Source organism: Budorcas taxicolor, chromosome 10 (assembly GCF_023091745.1).
Source record: "Budorcas taxicolor isolate Tak-1 chromosome 10, Takin1.1, whole genome shotgun sequence".
Classification (NCBI taxonomy): Eukaryota; Metazoa; Chordata; class Mammalia; order Artiodactyla; family Bovidae; genus Budorcas; species Budorcas taxicolor.
Genome location: NC_068919.1, coordinates 58097536 through 58115848, shown reverse-complemented (window position 1 = coordinate 58115848; position 18313 = coordinate 58097536). Strand labels below are relative to the sequence as shown.

At 36.5% G+C, this 18313-nt stretch overlaps 1 protein-coding gene across 1 annotated transcript in view; it reads right to left on the bottom strand.

Annotated features, from left to right (window-relative positions):
- Positions 1-553: 553 nt before the first annotated feature.
- Positions 554-18313, bottom strand: part of TRPM7 (transient receptor potential cation channel subfamily M member 7) — a 100014-nt gene continuing 82254 nt past the window's right edge. The window contains exons 32-39 of the mRNA XM_052647368.1: positions 16618-16668; positions 16459-16524; positions 15569-15852; positions 15364-15446; positions 15006-15211; positions 12506-12557; positions 12298-12404; positions 554-777 (exon numbers count right to left, since the gene is read on the bottom strand). Coding sequence (XP_052503328.1) covers positions 647-777; positions 12298-12404; positions 12506-12557; positions 15006-15211; positions 15364-15446; positions 15569-15852; positions 16459-16524; positions 16618-16668 — 980 coding nt within the window. The 3' untranslated portion in view covers positions 554-646. The remainder of the gene's footprint in view (positions 778-12297; positions 12405-12505; positions 12558-15005; positions 15212-15363; positions 15447-15568; positions 15853-16458; positions 16525-16617; positions 16669-18313) is intronic.

The window sequence follows — 18313 nt, the reverse complement described above, 5'->3', positions numbered from 1 at the left end:
AATTATACTTTTGCACAATTTGGGCTCTATTTAACAAAAAACTGGCTCTATCTTTTAAATAGGAGCCTAACCCTGATTCATAAAGTCCCTCTTAGAAAACGGTTTTCAGCCTGGGCTTCCTACATCCCTGTAGAGCTAGAATTATATAACAAGCCTCCTTTCCCATGGCCAACAAGCATCTAGTTGGGCACTAGTGACATCACTGAACACACTAAAACACATTGAGGAAGACATCTGACTGCCATTGAACCAAAAGACTGGGTGACTTCATTTCACTAGCTGAATGGCAGTAAACCAGCTGCCAATAAAATCTGCAGACACCTAACTTTGGTTAATGGTATTGCACCACACAAAGAGGGTTATTACCCTCATCAGAACAAAGTCAAATGAAATTCTCTGTTAAAAAGAGCCCTTTAAAAAGTCATAAATACTAATTTTTCTTTACCTTTAAAATTTAACAGCTGCCAGCTGTATCATATAGGGAGTTCTTGACTGACTAGTTTAATTGGGCCAAAAGAATATTGACCTTTTAACTGTGCTAGATTCAGCACACACTCTTCTGTATTATCAAACAATTTCCTCCTAACAGAAAAGTGACACAGTAACATTTTTGTGAGGTGTAATCAAAACCAATGATTCAGTAATATTATAACATCAGACGAATAGAATTAGTTGATTCTGATTCTTTGGTGGAATTTCCAGGCTGAAGAGTCAAATCAGAAGGCTCATCCTGAGGAAATATTATTTTATCAGGTGTATAGTCATTCCTCTTCAGATCTATATTCACAACCCCAACAAAAAAAGAAAAAAAGAGTCAGTATTGCTTAGAAAAAGAAAATTAAGAACATTTCCTAAATCAATTTCCCTCTAAACATGCCAGATCTATTTTTTACAATCTTGTTATAAATTCAAGTCCCAAAATTTATATGCATAAAAATGAAATCGTTCAACAAATAATTATGTTCTGACTATGAGTTAATAACTCATGTAAGTATAGAAATGTTAGCACTGAACAAGGCAGATAACATCCCTGTTCTAATGGAACTTATGTTCTTAAGGAAAACAAACAGAAAAATAACAGAATTATAAGCAGTAACAAGTGCCTTGAAGAAAACAGTGTGAAGAGGATCAAGTGGGAGATGGTATATGGTGATTCTTTTAGACAGGGCTGGGCAGAAGAGCTGCAGGAGATAACATGTGAGTAAAGACTTGAATATTGAGAAATACTGAGAATACTCGTTGGAAGGACTGAAGCTGAAGCTCCAATACTTCGGCCAACTGATATAAACAGCCAACTCACTGGAAAAAGACCCTGATTCTGGGAAAGATTGAAGGCAGAAGGAGAAGTGGGCAACAGAGGATGAGATGGTTGGATGGCATCACCAATGCAATGGACATGAACTTGGGCAAATCCTGGGAGACAGTGAGGGACAGGGAAGCCTAGAGTGCTGCAGTACATGCGGTTGCAGAGTCAGACAACTTGGCAATTGAACAATAACATCAATTGAGAAATGACCTATCAAAGTCCCAGGAAGAAGAGTACTCTATGCAGAGAGAAAGTTGATTACAGACTATAGAAAGGAAATAGACTTGGTGTGTTCCAAGAATGACAAGCAGCAGCATGGCTTGCAAGTAGGGAAACACTAGGAAAAAATGAGGTCACACAACAGTTAATTACCAAAAGTTGTCAAACTACAGCCTGTGGCCCAAATCTGGTCTGCCCTGTTTTTGTAAATAGTTTTATTGGAATGCAGCCATACAAATTTGTTTATAGATTGTCTATCAATAACCTCAGATATGCAGATGACACCACCCTTATGGCAGAAAGTGAAGAGGAACTAAAGAGCCTCTTGATGAAAGTGAAAGAGGAGAGTGAAAGAGTTGGCTTAAAGCTCAACATTCAGAAAACGAAGATCATGGCATCTGGTCCCATCACTTCATGGGAAATAGATGGGGAAACAGTGGAAACCGTGTCAGACTTTATTTTTGGGGGCTCCAAAATCACTGCAGATGGTGACTGCAGCCATGAAATTAAAAGACGCTTACTCCTTGGAAGAAAAGTTAGGACCAACCTAGATAGCATATTCAAAAGCAGAGACATTACTCTGCCAACTAAGGTCTGTCTAGTCAAGGCTATGGTTTTTCCTATGGTCATGTATGGATGTGAGAGTTGGACTGTGAAGAAGGCTGAGCACCAAAGAATTGATGCTTTTGAACTGTGGTGTTGGAGAAGACTCTTGAGAGTCCCTTGGACTGCAAGGAGATCCAACCAGTCCATTCTGAAGGAGATCAGCCCTGGGATTTCTTTGGAATGAATGATGCTAAGGCTGAAACTCCAATACTTTGGCCACCTCATGCGAAGAGTTGACTCATTGGAAAAGACTCTGATGCTGGGAGGGATTGGGGGCAGGAGGAGAAGGGGACGACAGAGAATGAGATGGCTGGATGGCATCACTGACTTGATGAACATGAATCTGAGTGAACTCCGGGAGTTGGTGATGGACAGGGAGGCCTGGTGTGCTGTGATTCATGGGGTCGCAAAGAGTCGGACACGACTGAGCGACTGAACTGAACTGATGGCCGTTTCTGTACTACAATGGGAGAGCTGGGTAGCTGTGACACAAGTCACATGGCCCACAAAGCCTAAAATACATACTTTGCCCTTTTTTTTTTCCTGGCTGCACCATGCAGCATACGGGATCCTAGTTCCTCAACCAGGGATTGAATCCATACCCCTTGCATTGGAAATGTGGAGTCTTCACCATTGGACCACCAGGGAAGTCCCTATTTCTTTTGCCTTTTACAGAAAAGTCTGCTGACCTCTTATTCAGGGGACACAAGCAAAGGTAAGTACACATTACAGTAAAATCCACTGGAAGGTATTAAGCAGTCTTAAGGGAGGAATGTAACATAATCAAATTTATTTAAAATGACCATTCCAATTGTCATGAAGTCTTCTTAGGGGACAATGGGTAAGAATCTAGGAAACAAAACAGTGGCAATGATGATGAAAAGAAATTGATAAATTCTAGAGAGATTTCAGAATTTGAGCAGACAGAATTTGACAGATTGGTTATGAAAAGTGAGAGAAAAAAGGAACTGGCTAGCTTTTAGGTTTTGAGCCTGAGCAACTTGAGACAGGGAAGTAGAGTTTTGTAGGAAGGGAAATGAAAGTCAAGAATTCTGAAGCGAACATGTTACTTGAATCTGGAGCCTGTTATACAGAGTGAAGTATATCAGAAAGAGAAAAACAAATAGTGGATTCATATGGAATCTAGAAAAATGGCACTGATGAACTTATTTGCAAGGCAGGAACAGAGACACAGACAACAGACTTGTGGACACAGCAGAGGAAGGAGAGGGTGGGATGAACTGAGAAAGTAGCACTGACATATATACACTACCGTGTATAAAACAGAGAGCTAGTGGGAAGCTGCTGTATAACAAGGAGCTCAGCTCAGTGCTCTGTGGCAACCAAGAAGGGTGAGATCGGGGAGAGGTGGGAGGGAGGCTCAAAAGGGAAGGGATATATGTGTACTTTTGGCTAATTCACATTGTTGTATGGTAGAAAACGACACAACATTGTTAAGCAATTATCCTCCAATTTAAAAAAAAAGGTAATTCAAGTAGCAATGAAAGAAAGGGAATACAGAAACAGGAGCTCAGCAAAAGTTAGTCTTTAGTTAAATCTGGTACTAATAACATGGGAACTGCATATATAGCTATGGGATAGGATGAACTTGACATTACAGACACATATGACAATGGTTGCAGAATTGAAAAACTTAAGAGAGTAGTATCAAATTTATATTTTAAACCAGAGTTGTCCATAAACCCTTCTACTTTTATTTCCATATAAAACCAAACTTACGTTCAGTTAGGCAAATATACTCCAATTAAAAAACAAGAGGTAACTAACGCTCAGAATATAAACTGTTAATTTTCATTTCAGCAACAGTCTATGTTCAATGATCCAAATACATACTTACTACAGTATGAACAATTTTTGTAAACTTTAAGACTTTGCATTAGGCCTTAAGGAATGCAAATTAATTTGCAGCTGAACTGTACACAAAGAACAATGGACAGAAACATAATTATAATTCAATTCACAACTGCAGTGTTAACTAATGGTGTAACCATGCGCAAATCATGTAAACTCTTATTTTATATTCTGCAAAACAATGGATTTGGACTAAATTGCTTTTAATGTCCCTATTAAGCTGTGAAATCCTGCTTATAATGATAATTTAATAAACAGATATGCTATTAAAAATTGCATTGTATCAAAAACCAAGTAAAAACTGTATATGGGCTGCCTGTTAAGTTCACCACTGTATGTTCCACTTCTTGCTAAAATAGACAAGAATATTCCATCTTCTCTCTCTTTCACTGATTACAACCTTTTACATGATATATAAAGCAACTACCTGAGATTTCTGAAAAGTGACAGCAGATATATAGGAAGGAAAATCTGAACTTGAAGAATGATCTATATGGTGGTGAATTTCCTGTTTTTGGTTCTTTTTTCATCTATTTTAGGCTTAGACTTGAAGATAGCTCAGTCACAGAAATGTACAGTGAATGTGGACGAAAAAGCTCCAAGAGTTCCCAGGTTGAGGATAAGGAAGGAGGACCTATGGGATGGAAAATGTTGAGGGGAATGCTCTTTTTAATTTTTCTTTTTGCTCTTGCCCTTTACCTAAGACAAACCCTAGTCAAGAAGAGGCATTCCTACAGTGGTGGAAGCAGGGAAAGTACCCACAACTCCAAGAGAAAAACCTCTCTGACCAGAAGAACTGAGAATAGGTACCTTTTGATCCAAAAAGTATTACTGTCAGCACCAGAAATGGACTACATTACAGAAAGTATATGATAGCACAGGGAGGCCAAAATCCTGGCTTTCTAGTCAGCGTACCAAAAAAAGAAAAAAAGAGGCCCTTGGGAATCACAAAGTATGGAAGAAATCATGGAGAAGAGGAAAATGGAGAGACACCCTCAATTTGTGCATGATACTCCCTGAGTGGCACACAGGTAGAAAGACAGCATGGCATAGGCTTTGAGAATTAAACTATGGTGCAGACCTTTGTTCATGTTCCAGACTTGACCCTGTTTGACACATATTAGAGAAACTTGAATGATAATGCAAAAAAGGTTTTAAAAACCAAACTGACATTGGACTCAAAGTCACACAAAAGACAGACTGTGATTTGAATTTAACTGAAATGGTTGCATAATAACATCACAAATCTCAAGAAGATTCAACAATTCAAAATTCTCTAGAGGATTTTTAATAAGATCTCAAATCTCGTAATATTCTAGATGTAAGGCCAGACCCAGGGGCCATGATGGGCAGCCCTTCCTCTTTCCCACAGGCGGGAAAGTCCCTAACGGAAGGATCCTCCCAGATCCCAGGGACCAATGACAGCACACTTGCCAGCTAAAGCCATCCCACCCCAGCCACATAGAAGGACCTATCAGCCCACGACACCTCGACCTAACAACCTATCCGAGTTAGTTCAGTCGCTCAGTCATGTCCGACTCTTTGCAACATGAATCCCAGCAAGCCAGGCCTCCCTGTCCATCATCATCTCCCGGAGTTCACTCAGACTCACATCCATCAAGTCAGTGATGGCATCCAGCCATCTCATCCTCGGTCGTCCCCTTCTCCTCCTGCCCCCAATCCCTCCCAGCATCAGAGTCTTTTCCAATGAGTCAGCTCTTCACATGAGGTGGCCAAAGTACTGGAGCTTCAGCTTTAGCATCATTCCTTCCAAAGAAATCCCAGGGTTGATCTCCTTCAGAATGGACTGGTTGGATCTCCTTGCAGTCCAAGGGACTCTCAAGAGTCTTCTCCAACACCACAGTTCAAAAGCGTCAATTCTTTGGTGTGCAGCCTTCTTCACAGTCCAACTCTCACATCCTTACATGACCACAAGAAAAACCATAGCCTTGACTAGACGGACCTTAGTCAGCTAAGTAATGTCTCTGCTTTTGAACATACTATCTAGGTTGGTCATAACTTTTCTTCCAAGGAGCAAGAGTCTTTTAATTTCATGGCTGCAGTCACCATCTGCAGTGATTTTGGAGCCCCCAAAAATAAAGTCTGACACTGTTTCTACTGTTTCCCCATCTATTTCCCATGAAGTGATGGGACCGGATGCCATGATCTTCGTTTTCTGAATGTTGAGCTTTAAGCCAACTTTTTCACTCTCCTCTTTCACTTTCATCAAGAGCTCTTTAGTTCCTCTTCACTTTCTGCCATAAGGGTGGTGTCATCTGCATATCTGAGGTTATTGATATTTCTGCCGGCAATCTTGATTCCAGCTTGTGTTTCTTCCAGCCCAGCGTTTCTCATGATGTACTCTGCATAGAAGTTAAATAAGCAGGGTGACAATATACAGCCTTGACGTACTCCTTTTCCTATTTGGAACCAGTCTGTTGTTCCATGTCCAGTTCTAACTGTTGCTTCCTGGCCTGCATACAGATTTCTCAAGAGGCAGGTTAGGTGGTCTGGTATTCCCATCTCTTTCAGAATTTTCCACAGTTGATTGTGATCCACACAGTCAAAGGCTTTGGCATAGTCAATAAAGCGGAAATAGATGTTTTTCTGGAACTGTCTTGCTTTTTTGATGATCCAGCGGATGTTGGCAATTTGATCTCTGGTTCCCCTGCCTTTTCTAAAACCAGCTTGAACATGAGGCAGTTCACGGTTCATGTATTGCTGAAGCCTGGCTTGGAGAATTTTGAGCATTACTTTACTAGCATGTGAGATGAGTGCAATTGTGCAGTAGTTTGAGCATCCTTTGGCATTGCCTTTCTTTGGGATTGGAATGAAAACTGACCTTTTCCAGTCCTGTGGCCACTGCTGAGTTTTCCAAATTTGCTGGCATATTGAGTGCAGCACTTTCACAGCAACATCTTTCAGGATTTGAAATAGCTCAACTGGAATTCCATCACTCCACTAGCTTTGTTCATAGTGATGCTTTCTAAGGCCCACTTGACTTCACATTCCAAGATGTCTGGCTCTAGATTAGTGATCACATCATCATGATTGTCTGGGTCGTGGAGATTTTTTTGTACAGTTCTTCCGTGTATTCTTGCCACCTCTTCTTAATATCTTCTGCTTCTGTTAGGTCCAGACCATTTCTGTCCTTTATCAAGCCCATCTTTGCATGAAATGTTCCCTTGGTATCTCTGATTTTCTTGAAGAGATCTCTAGTCTTTCCCATTCTGTTGTTTTCCTCTATTTCTTTGCATTGGTCACTGAAGAAGGCTTTCTTATCTCTTCTTGCTATTCTTTGGAACTCTGCATTCAGATGCTTCTATCTTTCCTTTTCTCCTTTGCTTTTCGCCTCTCTTTTCACAGCTATTTGTAAGGCCTCCGCAGACAGCCATTTTGCTTTTTTGCATTTCTTTTCCATGGGGATGGTCTTGATCCCTGTCTCCTGTACAATGTCACGAACCTCATTCCATAGTTCATCAGGCACTCTATCTATCAGATCTAGGCCCTTAAATCTATTTCTCACTTCCACTGTATAATCATAAGGGATTTGATTGAGGTCATACCTGAATGGTCTAGCGGTTTTCCCTACTTTCTTCAATTTGAGTCTGATTTTGGTAATAGGGAGTTCATGATCTGAGCCACAGTCAGCTCGTGGTCTTGTTTTTGTTGACTGTATAGAGCTTCTCCATCTTTGGCTGCAAAGAATATAATCAATCTGATTTCGGTGTTGACCATCTGGTGGTGTCCATGTGTAGAGTCTTCTCTTGTGTTGTTGGAAAAGGGTGTTTACTATGACCTATCCAAACCCCCATCCAATAACTGTACCTTTTTTGGTGATCTAGCCTGACCATCCCTTGCAACAAACGTATATAAACCACCCCCCAGCACGGTCCATGCGCGGACCTCCTTGACCTGCCTCATTTGGGTCCAGGAACCCCGCCCGGTAGCACTCTCCATTAAAGCCTGTTAGACACTCTTTTCACGTCCTGGTCATCTTTTACCTAACACTAGATATCCTGGACATATTCTAAAATTACTAGAGATACAAAAAACAGAAACATTTAATAGATTCTCAAAGAAAAAGACAACCAAGAGATGCCAATCCCAAGATAACCCAGATGGAAGAATTAAAGACTTTAGCTACTGTTATAACCATAGTCCATGATACAGGACAAAAGACTTGAAATGAAAGGAAAACAAGTCTTCAGAAGAGAAAGAGTCAGCACAAAAAGAACCAAAAGGAAATTATAGTTCTGAAAATGTAAGTGAAATAAAAACTTAAGTGCAAAGCTTAACAGCAGAATAAAGAAAGAATGAGGAGTCAGTGAGTGTGTATATTGATCAGTAGAAATTATCTGATCTGAACAAAAGAAAAAAATTAATTTTTAAGTTAGTCCCCAGAGTCACAAGTTCCTGGGTGAGAATTATCAAAAGGTCTTTTTATGAGAGTCCAGGAACAGATGAAAAGGTTGATGAAGAACACATATTTGATGAACTAGTAACTAAAAACTCCCCAAATTTGACACAAGTCATCAATTTGCAAACTTAAGAAGCTTAGTAAAGCTGAAACAAGATAAACTCAGAGAAAGTTACTAGACATAAAATCCAACTGTCAAACTGCTCAAAACCAAAAATAAATACTAAATCTTTAAAGGAGATACATTATAATGATACATCATGTAAAAGGAAGAATAACTCAAATGACTATGGAGTTTTCATCAGAAATTAGAGAGGCCAGAAGACAGCAGAACATTTTTTAAGTGCTGACAGAAAAAGCGTCAACCTCAAATTCCAGATCCAATGAAAATACCCTTCAGGAATGAAAGCAAAATACATTCTTAGGTAAGGGAAACTATGAGCAACCACTTAAAAGAAAAACAACATAAAGATAAAAGAGAATACTAAAATAAAAAGGAGGGGGAACAACAAAACAAACCAGAGACGTCAATCAGAAAACAATAAAACAGCAGATAAAAACCTAACCATATCAATAATTACATTAAACATAAAGGGCCTAAAACAGCAATTAAAAGATAGAAATTGTTAGATTTAAGAAACACAGATTAAACCTAGGAACTAATTACTTTACGCTGTGTATAAGAAAATGACTTTAAAAATAGTTAATATATACAAGTAAAAATAATAGGAAAAGATATCTGATGGAACCACCAATCAAAAGCTATGCTAATATCAGACAAAGTAGACTTTAGAACAAGGGAAATTACCATACCAGTACATAATGACAAAAATTAAACCATTAAATCAAGAAGCCTTAACTTCTTGGTATAAATCTTTGTATATATATAAAAATCTTTATATATACTGTAAATCAGTGTAGCAAAGCTTCAAAATATATGCAGGGAAAACTGAGAAAACTGAAAGCAAAGCAGACAAATTCACAATTAAAGATCTCCTTTCTAAGTAATAAACAGAGTAAGTAGACACAAAATCAGCCAGGATATAAAAAAGCAGTACAACACTATCAAAAAACTTTCTTTCATTAACATTAATCAAATACTTTATCCAACAAGAGAATATTCTCTTGAAATATAACATTCATTCACTACAGACAGTATCTTTATAAGGTTTACAATTTTTCTTTAAATTGAATTCATACAAAGCATGTTTTCTTATCATAATGGAATTAAGCAAGAAATCATTTACCAGGAAAAATTACAAACATTTGAGAACTAAAAAAGACATTTGTAAATAATCTATATGTCAAAGAGGAAATCTCAAGGGAAATAAGCTATATTTAAAAAATTAAAAACAAAAATAATACATATCCCTCTATATTTTTTAACACAAAATTTATGAAATGCAGCTAACACAATGCTTACAGGAAAATCTATAGCACTAGTCTCAATAATCTAAATTTCTACCCTAACTAGAGAAAAAACAAACTAAACCCAGAGGAAGCAAGCAGAAAAATGGAAATAATAGAGAAAAAAAAAAAAAAAAGAAACTGACAACAGATAATAGAATAAAGCAATGAAAACAAAAACTGGTTCTTTTAAAGTACCAATAACACAGATACACTTTAGCCAGACTGAAAAAGAAAAAGCATATGATACCATAAAAGAGAGGATTCACCAGAATCACCAGACATTTTAAAATATAGTATCACAAAAAGAACTATGCCTATAAATTTGCCAATTTAAATAAAATAAAGTCAAATACTATTCAATCTCATTTATACATAGAACCTAAGAAAACAAACTGACAGGAAGAGATGATTTCTGGTTACCAGAGGTGGAGGGTAAGGTGAGCAAGAACTGGAAGCAGGTGGTCATAAGGTACAAACTTTCAGTTACACAATAAATAAGCACTAGGGATATAATGTAGAATACCATGACTATAGCTAACACTGATATATGATACACAGGAAAGTTGTTAAAAGAGTAAATAAATACCAAGAGTCATCATGAGGAAAAATATTTTCTTTTATTTCTATTCTATGTATATGAAAAGATGAATGCTACCTGAATCTATTGTGGTAAAATCACTTCACAGTTTATGTAAATCAAACCATCATGCTGTCTGTATGCCTTAAACTTACACAGGTGTATTATTAACTGTTTCTCAAAACAAATAAAATGGACCAACCCCCTGAAAGACACAAACTATTAAAACTCACTCAAAAAACCCAGTATCTATCTAAAAAACATAAACTCTTAGTTAAAAAGTATCTGATGAAGAAAACTTCAGACAGATGGTTTTGCTAGATAATTCCATCAAACATTTGAACTGGAGATAGTATCAATTCTATACAATCTATTCCCCAAAACAGAAGAGGTGTAAATAATTCCAACTTATTTTTAAGGTATTATCCGAAAACAAAACAAGAATGACAGTACAAGGGGGAAAAAAAAATCTCACAGATCAACATTCTTCATGAACATAGATATAAAAATCATCAACAAAACATTAGGAAATTGAATCCATATACAATTTGAACACACAAATGAACACAAAAAAAGATAATATATCAAGATGAAGTGGAGTTTTTCCTGGGAATACAAGACTGGCTCAACATTTTAAAAAGACAATTAGTGTAATTCAATGTAACAGTAACCAATTAAAGAAGAAAAACCAAATGATCAAACCAAAAATATAGATGCAGAAAAAACATCTGACTATTCGATGTCCATTTAGGATAAGCATCTTCAACGAATAAGGTGTGAAAGAGGATGTCTACTCTCACTATTCATATTGAACATTGTACTAGAATTCCTGGCCAGTGAAAAAAGTTAAGAAAAATAAATGAAAGGCATACAAATTGCAAAGGAAGTAACAAAACTGTCTCTACTGTCTACACAGAATTTACAAACAAAAAACTAAACGAAACGAAACCAAAAAGCCTCGTAGAACTAAGTTAGTTTAGCAAGAATGTAGGATACAAGGTCAACATACAAAGTAAATAATTTCTGAATCTGCTAACATGAACAATTAAAAAAAAATTACAGACAGTAGTAGTAACATGCTTACTACGTCCCTGGCACTGTTCCGGAAGTACTTCACAAATACCAACTCATTTAAACCTCAAACAAACAAAAACTACAAACCTCTATGATGTAGATATTCTTTGAGGACCTGGAGTCTGGCTCCCAGGCCCAAGGTCTTCATTACTACATTACTGGTCATAATGAGAGGAACTTTCAGAAATACAGGTCCAGGGCAAGTGCCAAGCACCTGTAATTTTGGAAAAGTTCCATAGGGAATGACAATGCACACCAAAGAGCAAGAACCACTGGTCTGTGAAACAACTTACAATTCAATAATAACTTGTAATTCTCAAATATAAAGATGAAATTACTATCATGAGTAACTGTATCTGCAATTCCTTGTTTCTGTTTCATGAAACACTCTTTTCCAGGCCAACCTGAAAGTCTATGCATCCTTCAGTTTTAGGCAAATCTGTTAGTTCCATAGGTAGCATTCCTTGACCTTTAAGTTTGTGTTAAGTGATGTGTTTACCTGGTCTATTTTTTCTGCTTGATATTTATGATAGTCCTATAATTCTGTTAATCTTTTAGTATTTAAGATTTGACTAAACTCCACTGAGAGCAGGGACCATGTTTGCCTCATTCACTATCATATCGTCAAAATCTAACACGATTTCTAGCATCCACCAGACTCATAATAAATTTATATCAAGAGAATGAACTCTGTATTTCTGTAAGGAAGGAAAGAAAGCACAGATTCATTTATGTTTCTGGCCTTATGAAGTTCTGCAGTAGCTAACTCTGCTAACAATTTATATACTTTATACTGATTAAGAAAGTGCTTACCTGGAAGTTTAAGTTTTCTACAGCAAGAATTACAGTGATGTTTTGCTCTGAAGTTTTTTATTGCATCTTCTCCTAGATTTGCTGGGCCAAAAACCATATCACAGGATCTGTGGAATTGGTAGTTAGAAGAAAAAGTCAGTTGATGCAAACAGAAATGTAGAGTTTGAAACTATAAAAAGATTTTCATGAAATTATTAAAACTCATTACCTCTTTTCTTCTGCCTTTATCACAGATGGGTCAGTCAAACTTTCACCCACACCTTTATATGTATATACAAAGAAGATAATTCATATTATGTAATTGATATAAAATAGTGATATATACATAATAAAAAGGTCACAGGAAATTCTACAGTATAATCAACCATTACACAATGTTAAGCTATTCAATAGAGTATAGTTTTTCTCTTTTCACCTCAACATTGCACTAGCAACAAGTACAGTTCCTGCAACATAAACAGTTAAATGTCAGAGTTGGCAGGCAGACAATGAAAGTTCCTGATTGCACCAGTTTCTGATGCAACAAGGCCAAGGTTGCAAGTAAATACTTCCTTATTTACAATTTGCCCTTGTTTCACCTTAGTTAGCAAAAAACAATTAAGTACATGAAGGCATGATCTATAAGCCATTTTAAAAGTATCCTGGATTTTTAAAAATCAAAGACTAACATATGAATACACCTGGCTCAAAAGATTCAGATTACATAAAAATAAGACTGTGAATGTTTTTCTTCACCCCCAGTCCTCTCCAGAGGTGTTAAAAGTGAGATTAAATCTCTTCAGTCTTACCTATTCATTCACATAAAGAAAGAACAACTACTGATACTTCAACAATCATAAAATATTTTACCCATTAGAATGAAATCTAATAAAATGGTTAGAATTTCACAACAGAAAAATCTAGAGTTAAAATATGATACTAATTTCTTCTCAGACTGGTATTCCATACTGAACAGATGAAGAAATGGGCACAGTGATGAGTGCTTGCATAGTGCTGAGTATGAATTCCTACAACCTTTTGGAAAAGGTTAAAATGGCAGGCACTCTTAAAACTGCACTCTCTAAACCTAAAAAATAGGGTGACTGTGTGACAAGAGAGGATTTAAATCATGCTATGCTTTCATACTACAGCAGTTAAAAGGAATGACTCAAATTTATCAGTAATAACCCAGAAGATGTTTATCATATACTGTTAGGTAGGAAAAAAAAGCAAGTGAAATACAAACACATACTCATACACACACATACATATATAGCATGACTCCAGTTGGAGAAAAATCCCAACACCAAATGATTAAAGGAAAAAAAATTCGTGAATTTGTCTTCACAAAAGTACAGAAACAGTAAAGATGGGAGCAATTCTGTTCTTTATACATTTCTATGTTGTTTGTTTGTAGTAATTATCTAAAATATTTTTATTTAAAAATGGCTCCATAACATTAATTTTATAGAGAACATCAAAATTTCCCTGCTTATTAAAAGTAACTGCCATCTCTTAATCAATATTCATAGTTCAGCCTCATTTCCTAGGGCACACTTGAAAATGGATTGGCCCATCTAATAAAATATATCAGAGTTTTCACTACATACACACCACTTAATCATTTATATAAAATGAATTACTGAAAAACAATAGCTATTTTCATACAATTTTGTTGAGTTGGTATTGAAATAACAAATGTTGGTTTGTCAATAAATCTTTTATATCTATATAATGAAAGAAGTCATCAAGCGATAAACATTCTGAACAATTGTTCTTAGGTGACTTGAATTCTGATCTATGTTAACAGTTGAAATTAAAGCTACTCTTTAGGAAAAAAGCAAATCACTGCTCTTTCCCAGCCATAGTTTCTCCTTTTTTTTTTAAACATACGAAAGAATCTGTCTACAAAGAGGCTACAATCAGTTTTTCCCTCCTAGTATACATGCTGCTCCACTAACCAAGTGCTGGAATCTAGTCCTTACCTCTTAAATCTGATCTGTCCTTACAGCTTACCTTGACCAGTAAAATGTGGCAGAAGGGATCTGGGCCCATTTGGGGCCTAACGTAAGAATTCCTGCTTTCTCTCTGGAGAAGCCAGCTGTCACTTAAAAAGTCTAATTACCCCAAACTACCATGCTGTAAGAAAAGTCCAAGCTAGCGAGCCATGTAGAGAGATCACTGGGTGGAGAACTGAGGAATTCAGCTGTCTTAAACAGAGACTTAAAACATTTGGCTCCAGTCAAGCTGTCCAAACTAGTATCCAGCCATTCAAATTCACCAAGGGTACAGCAGAGATAACCTAGCCCCAAATTCTTGAACCAAAAAAGTGAAAGCAAATTTTTTTTAATCCACTAAATATTTAGGTAGTTCAGTTGACAGTAATAGATAGCATGTACTCCAGAAACAATAAAGATTACTTATTATTGTTTTAAAGAAATAATCTTTATACTTTTAAAAAACTAAGGCTATAGATCTATGAGTAAAATAGGGGATTTCACATGTTTTTGCTTATTAAAACATCTGCACTGCCTAGATAACAATAAGATAGCCAGACCCTATTCTTCAGGACCCTGATAGCTACATACTATGGCCACTATTGACTTGCTTTTTTAACAGCTTTTACTGACCTAAGATTTTACATATCTAAAGAGAAGCAGATTTCTGTATATTAAATAGATGAGAACCTGAGGCATAATTTCCTTTCAGCAATATTTTAATAAATTTACCTTGTAAATCAAGTACCAGTAACTCCCCTCTTGTATATTCATAAGTCCAGTGGCTAAAGGCCAGCATAATTTCTTCCAGTGTATTAGTTGGAATAATCTCATCACCATTATTGTTGTTGTATTTTCTAAATTCTCCAGTCATACATTCTTCCACAGCAAACCACTGTCCTGCTGAATGGCAATACAGCAGGAAAACTTCAAGGAACCTTATGAGAAAGTTATAGATATTACTAGCAGTTTTGTTAATAAAATTCTAATCAATCTGTAAAATGGGTAAATAATGAAATTCAGCATCCATAATGAAGGTCAAAAGAGAATGCTATCCACTAAAAGATCTCAGAAATTTGTAAAGATTTACCTTGGAGAATATGGTATGGATTTGGGTTTCATTTGGTTGAAGGCAAATGTGAGTTTTTGCGCTGCTCTCTGTTGCTGAATTTCCTACACAACAGAAAAAAGAAACCTTTGTTCAACATTGACATTAAGACTTTATTAATTGTACTTTAGCAGTGAAAACAAGAAGCTCAAACAATGCTTCACTGTATGCATTCACTAGCACTTACTCTAAGACAGAGATGCAGAACTGTATCTTCTTTATAAATACTTGACCATGTGTTAACCACTTCAGGAAGAAAAGATTTGATAATATAAAGATGTCCTGATTTGAGGATATCATGTTCTGACCAAGTACACTGTACTTTGACAGCTCTTCGTAAACCTCCTCCCATCTCTTCTTTACTTAAAAATTCTATTTTGGCACAGAGGCCCAGCTGTGACCAAGAAGACATGCTGTTATTCAGTATGTTGGGAGAACTCTCTTCCAAGCGATACACTGTGACAGGCTCACCTGCAAGATGAATGGACACATTTTAAGGTCAAAATATGACTCTAAAAAGCACGGAGCAAAAATTGGCAGGTATCTTTGGTTAAGATTAAGTAAGGAATAGAAAATGAGATGGACCAGGTTGTAGTTTTATAAAAGAAGTTTAAGGACAAGAAATATTCAGAAACCAAGATCTAGTATTTCTAAGTTCACATGTATTTGGTAATGATAAGCATTTCTGAAATCATGAACATTTTGGAGAAAAATTTTTAAAAAGTAACTAGACTTCTAACCATTTGTAAGCTAAACTTTCAGACAGGAGGTTAGATCTGTTCCATAAATCCTGTGATATCAATTTATCAGTGCTTTCATTACTAAACTATGATCAAGAGCTGTTTTGAATTAAAATACACCACTGCTTCTGGATGTGAGAAATAAAGAAAAATCAATACTTCTGATGCCTTCATCTATTTAAATATACCCGACTCTTGTAATCAGGCTGATTAAAACTTACATGAAGTTAACACTTCTTAATGCAATTTCTCCTCTTTCTGTCACCACCTATGTTCTATATTATAAACCCACATATTAATTAAGGGTTTATTTCTCCTTTTTACTTCTTGGTTTTACCTCTTGGAGGCACAGGTGTAAATGGAATGCTCTGGGATAATCTCATCAAGTTATTTCTTTCCACAGCTGCATAAAAAAATGAGAGAGAAATAATGAAATCCCCCAAAGCTCAAAGCATTACTAAATTTTGTTTTTAATATAATATTTATTGTTACTAACCTGAGTAATAGTAATTTGTATCCATAACTGGCTTAAATGGAGAAGCAAGACCTAAAACAGCAAATAAACAAATGAGACCCCTTTAAAAATAATCATACAGCATAAATTTTTGCTCAGGCATTCTCATTTAATCATTCCAAGCTGTCTGCAGGTAAGCTCTCTGCAATTAAAAAAGTGATAAATTATGTCTTTCATGTGCTTTATTACCATATTTTATTATGCCAGATAAGGCAGATTAGTGGTAACTATGCACTCAAAAAGCATATGACAGTTCACACTCTCCTGTCATAAACTACATTCTTCCCTTATTCCCTATTTAAAGTATGAGAGAAGTGTCATATCTTCGGAGTGTGGAGACATAGCCCTGTAACCATTTTAGCGGGTTGACCATGAGCAAATGTGAAATGTAACAAAAAAAACCCTTCCTCCATCTCTAAATATATTTGAAGACTTCACTTTTTAAAACATTTTATTTCTTTATTGAAGTATAGTTGATTTACAATGTTGTGTTAATTTCTGTGAGGACTTCACTTAACTGTAGTGAGAAAGATGGAGAATACACTGAACCTACTACGTGTTAAGGTTCTAGAACTTTCTAGAATATAAATGCAAGAATAGGTTCTTTTTTATTTACATTCTTACAGGAGAAGGAAGTCAGTTAACAGTTATAACACTGTGTGATAAACTGTATAAAATGTAGTGTGTGTATGCATATTCTCACACACAGAATATAGGACTGTAGAGGAGAGGTACCAAATGTCTCCTGGTTGAAGAAAGGTTGAAGAATGTCTCAGAGAAAAGAGGAAGGGAAAAGCGAGTAGTTTGGAAGGTGTGGCAGAGTCAGGGCAACATTTGCTATACTTGAGAAACAGAAACTTGTTTAATATGAACAGAACAGTTGTTTTCAACACCATCTATCTATTTATCTACATACCTACCTACCAATCTACCTACCTATCCATATATCAGAATCACACTTTTCAACCATAGACTTACCCAGATCTCACTCCAAAATATTCTAACTCTTCAGGTATGTGTCGTCATACAAGTGATTTGGATTTATAACCAAGTATCTGGATATGCAACCAAGATCTTACATTAATGAGCAAAAGTACAGGCATACCAGTAGGAAGTAAAGCTACAGAAGCAGGGAATACCAAATTGTTAAAAGCCAAATATGCAATGTTAAGAAAAGACACAGGGGGCTTCCCTAGTGGCTCATTGGTAAAGAATCTGCTTGCCAACGCAGGAGACATGGGTACCCTGATATGGGAAGATCCCACATGCCGCGGAGCAATTAAGTCAGTATGCTGCAACTACTGAGCTGAGCTCTAGAGCCCAGAAACTGCAACTACTGAGCCTACATGCTGCAACCAGAGGCCCACGCATCCTATAACCTGTGCTCCACAACAAGAGAAGCCACCACGATGAGAAGCTCATGCACCACAATTAGAGAGTAGCCCCTGCTCTCTACAACTAGAGAAAAGCCTGCACAGCAACAAAGACCCAGCACAGCCAAAAATAAAATAAATAAAACTTTTAAAATACTTTAAAAATGAAAAGATGCTGATTTTATCCAAAAACAGTAGAAAAATGGAAAACAGAGTAGTGACAAGATCAGATCTTTTTCAAAGAATCATTTTGGTGGTAGAATAGAAAAGAGACTGGAAAGGAGCCCAAACTGGCACAATCACTT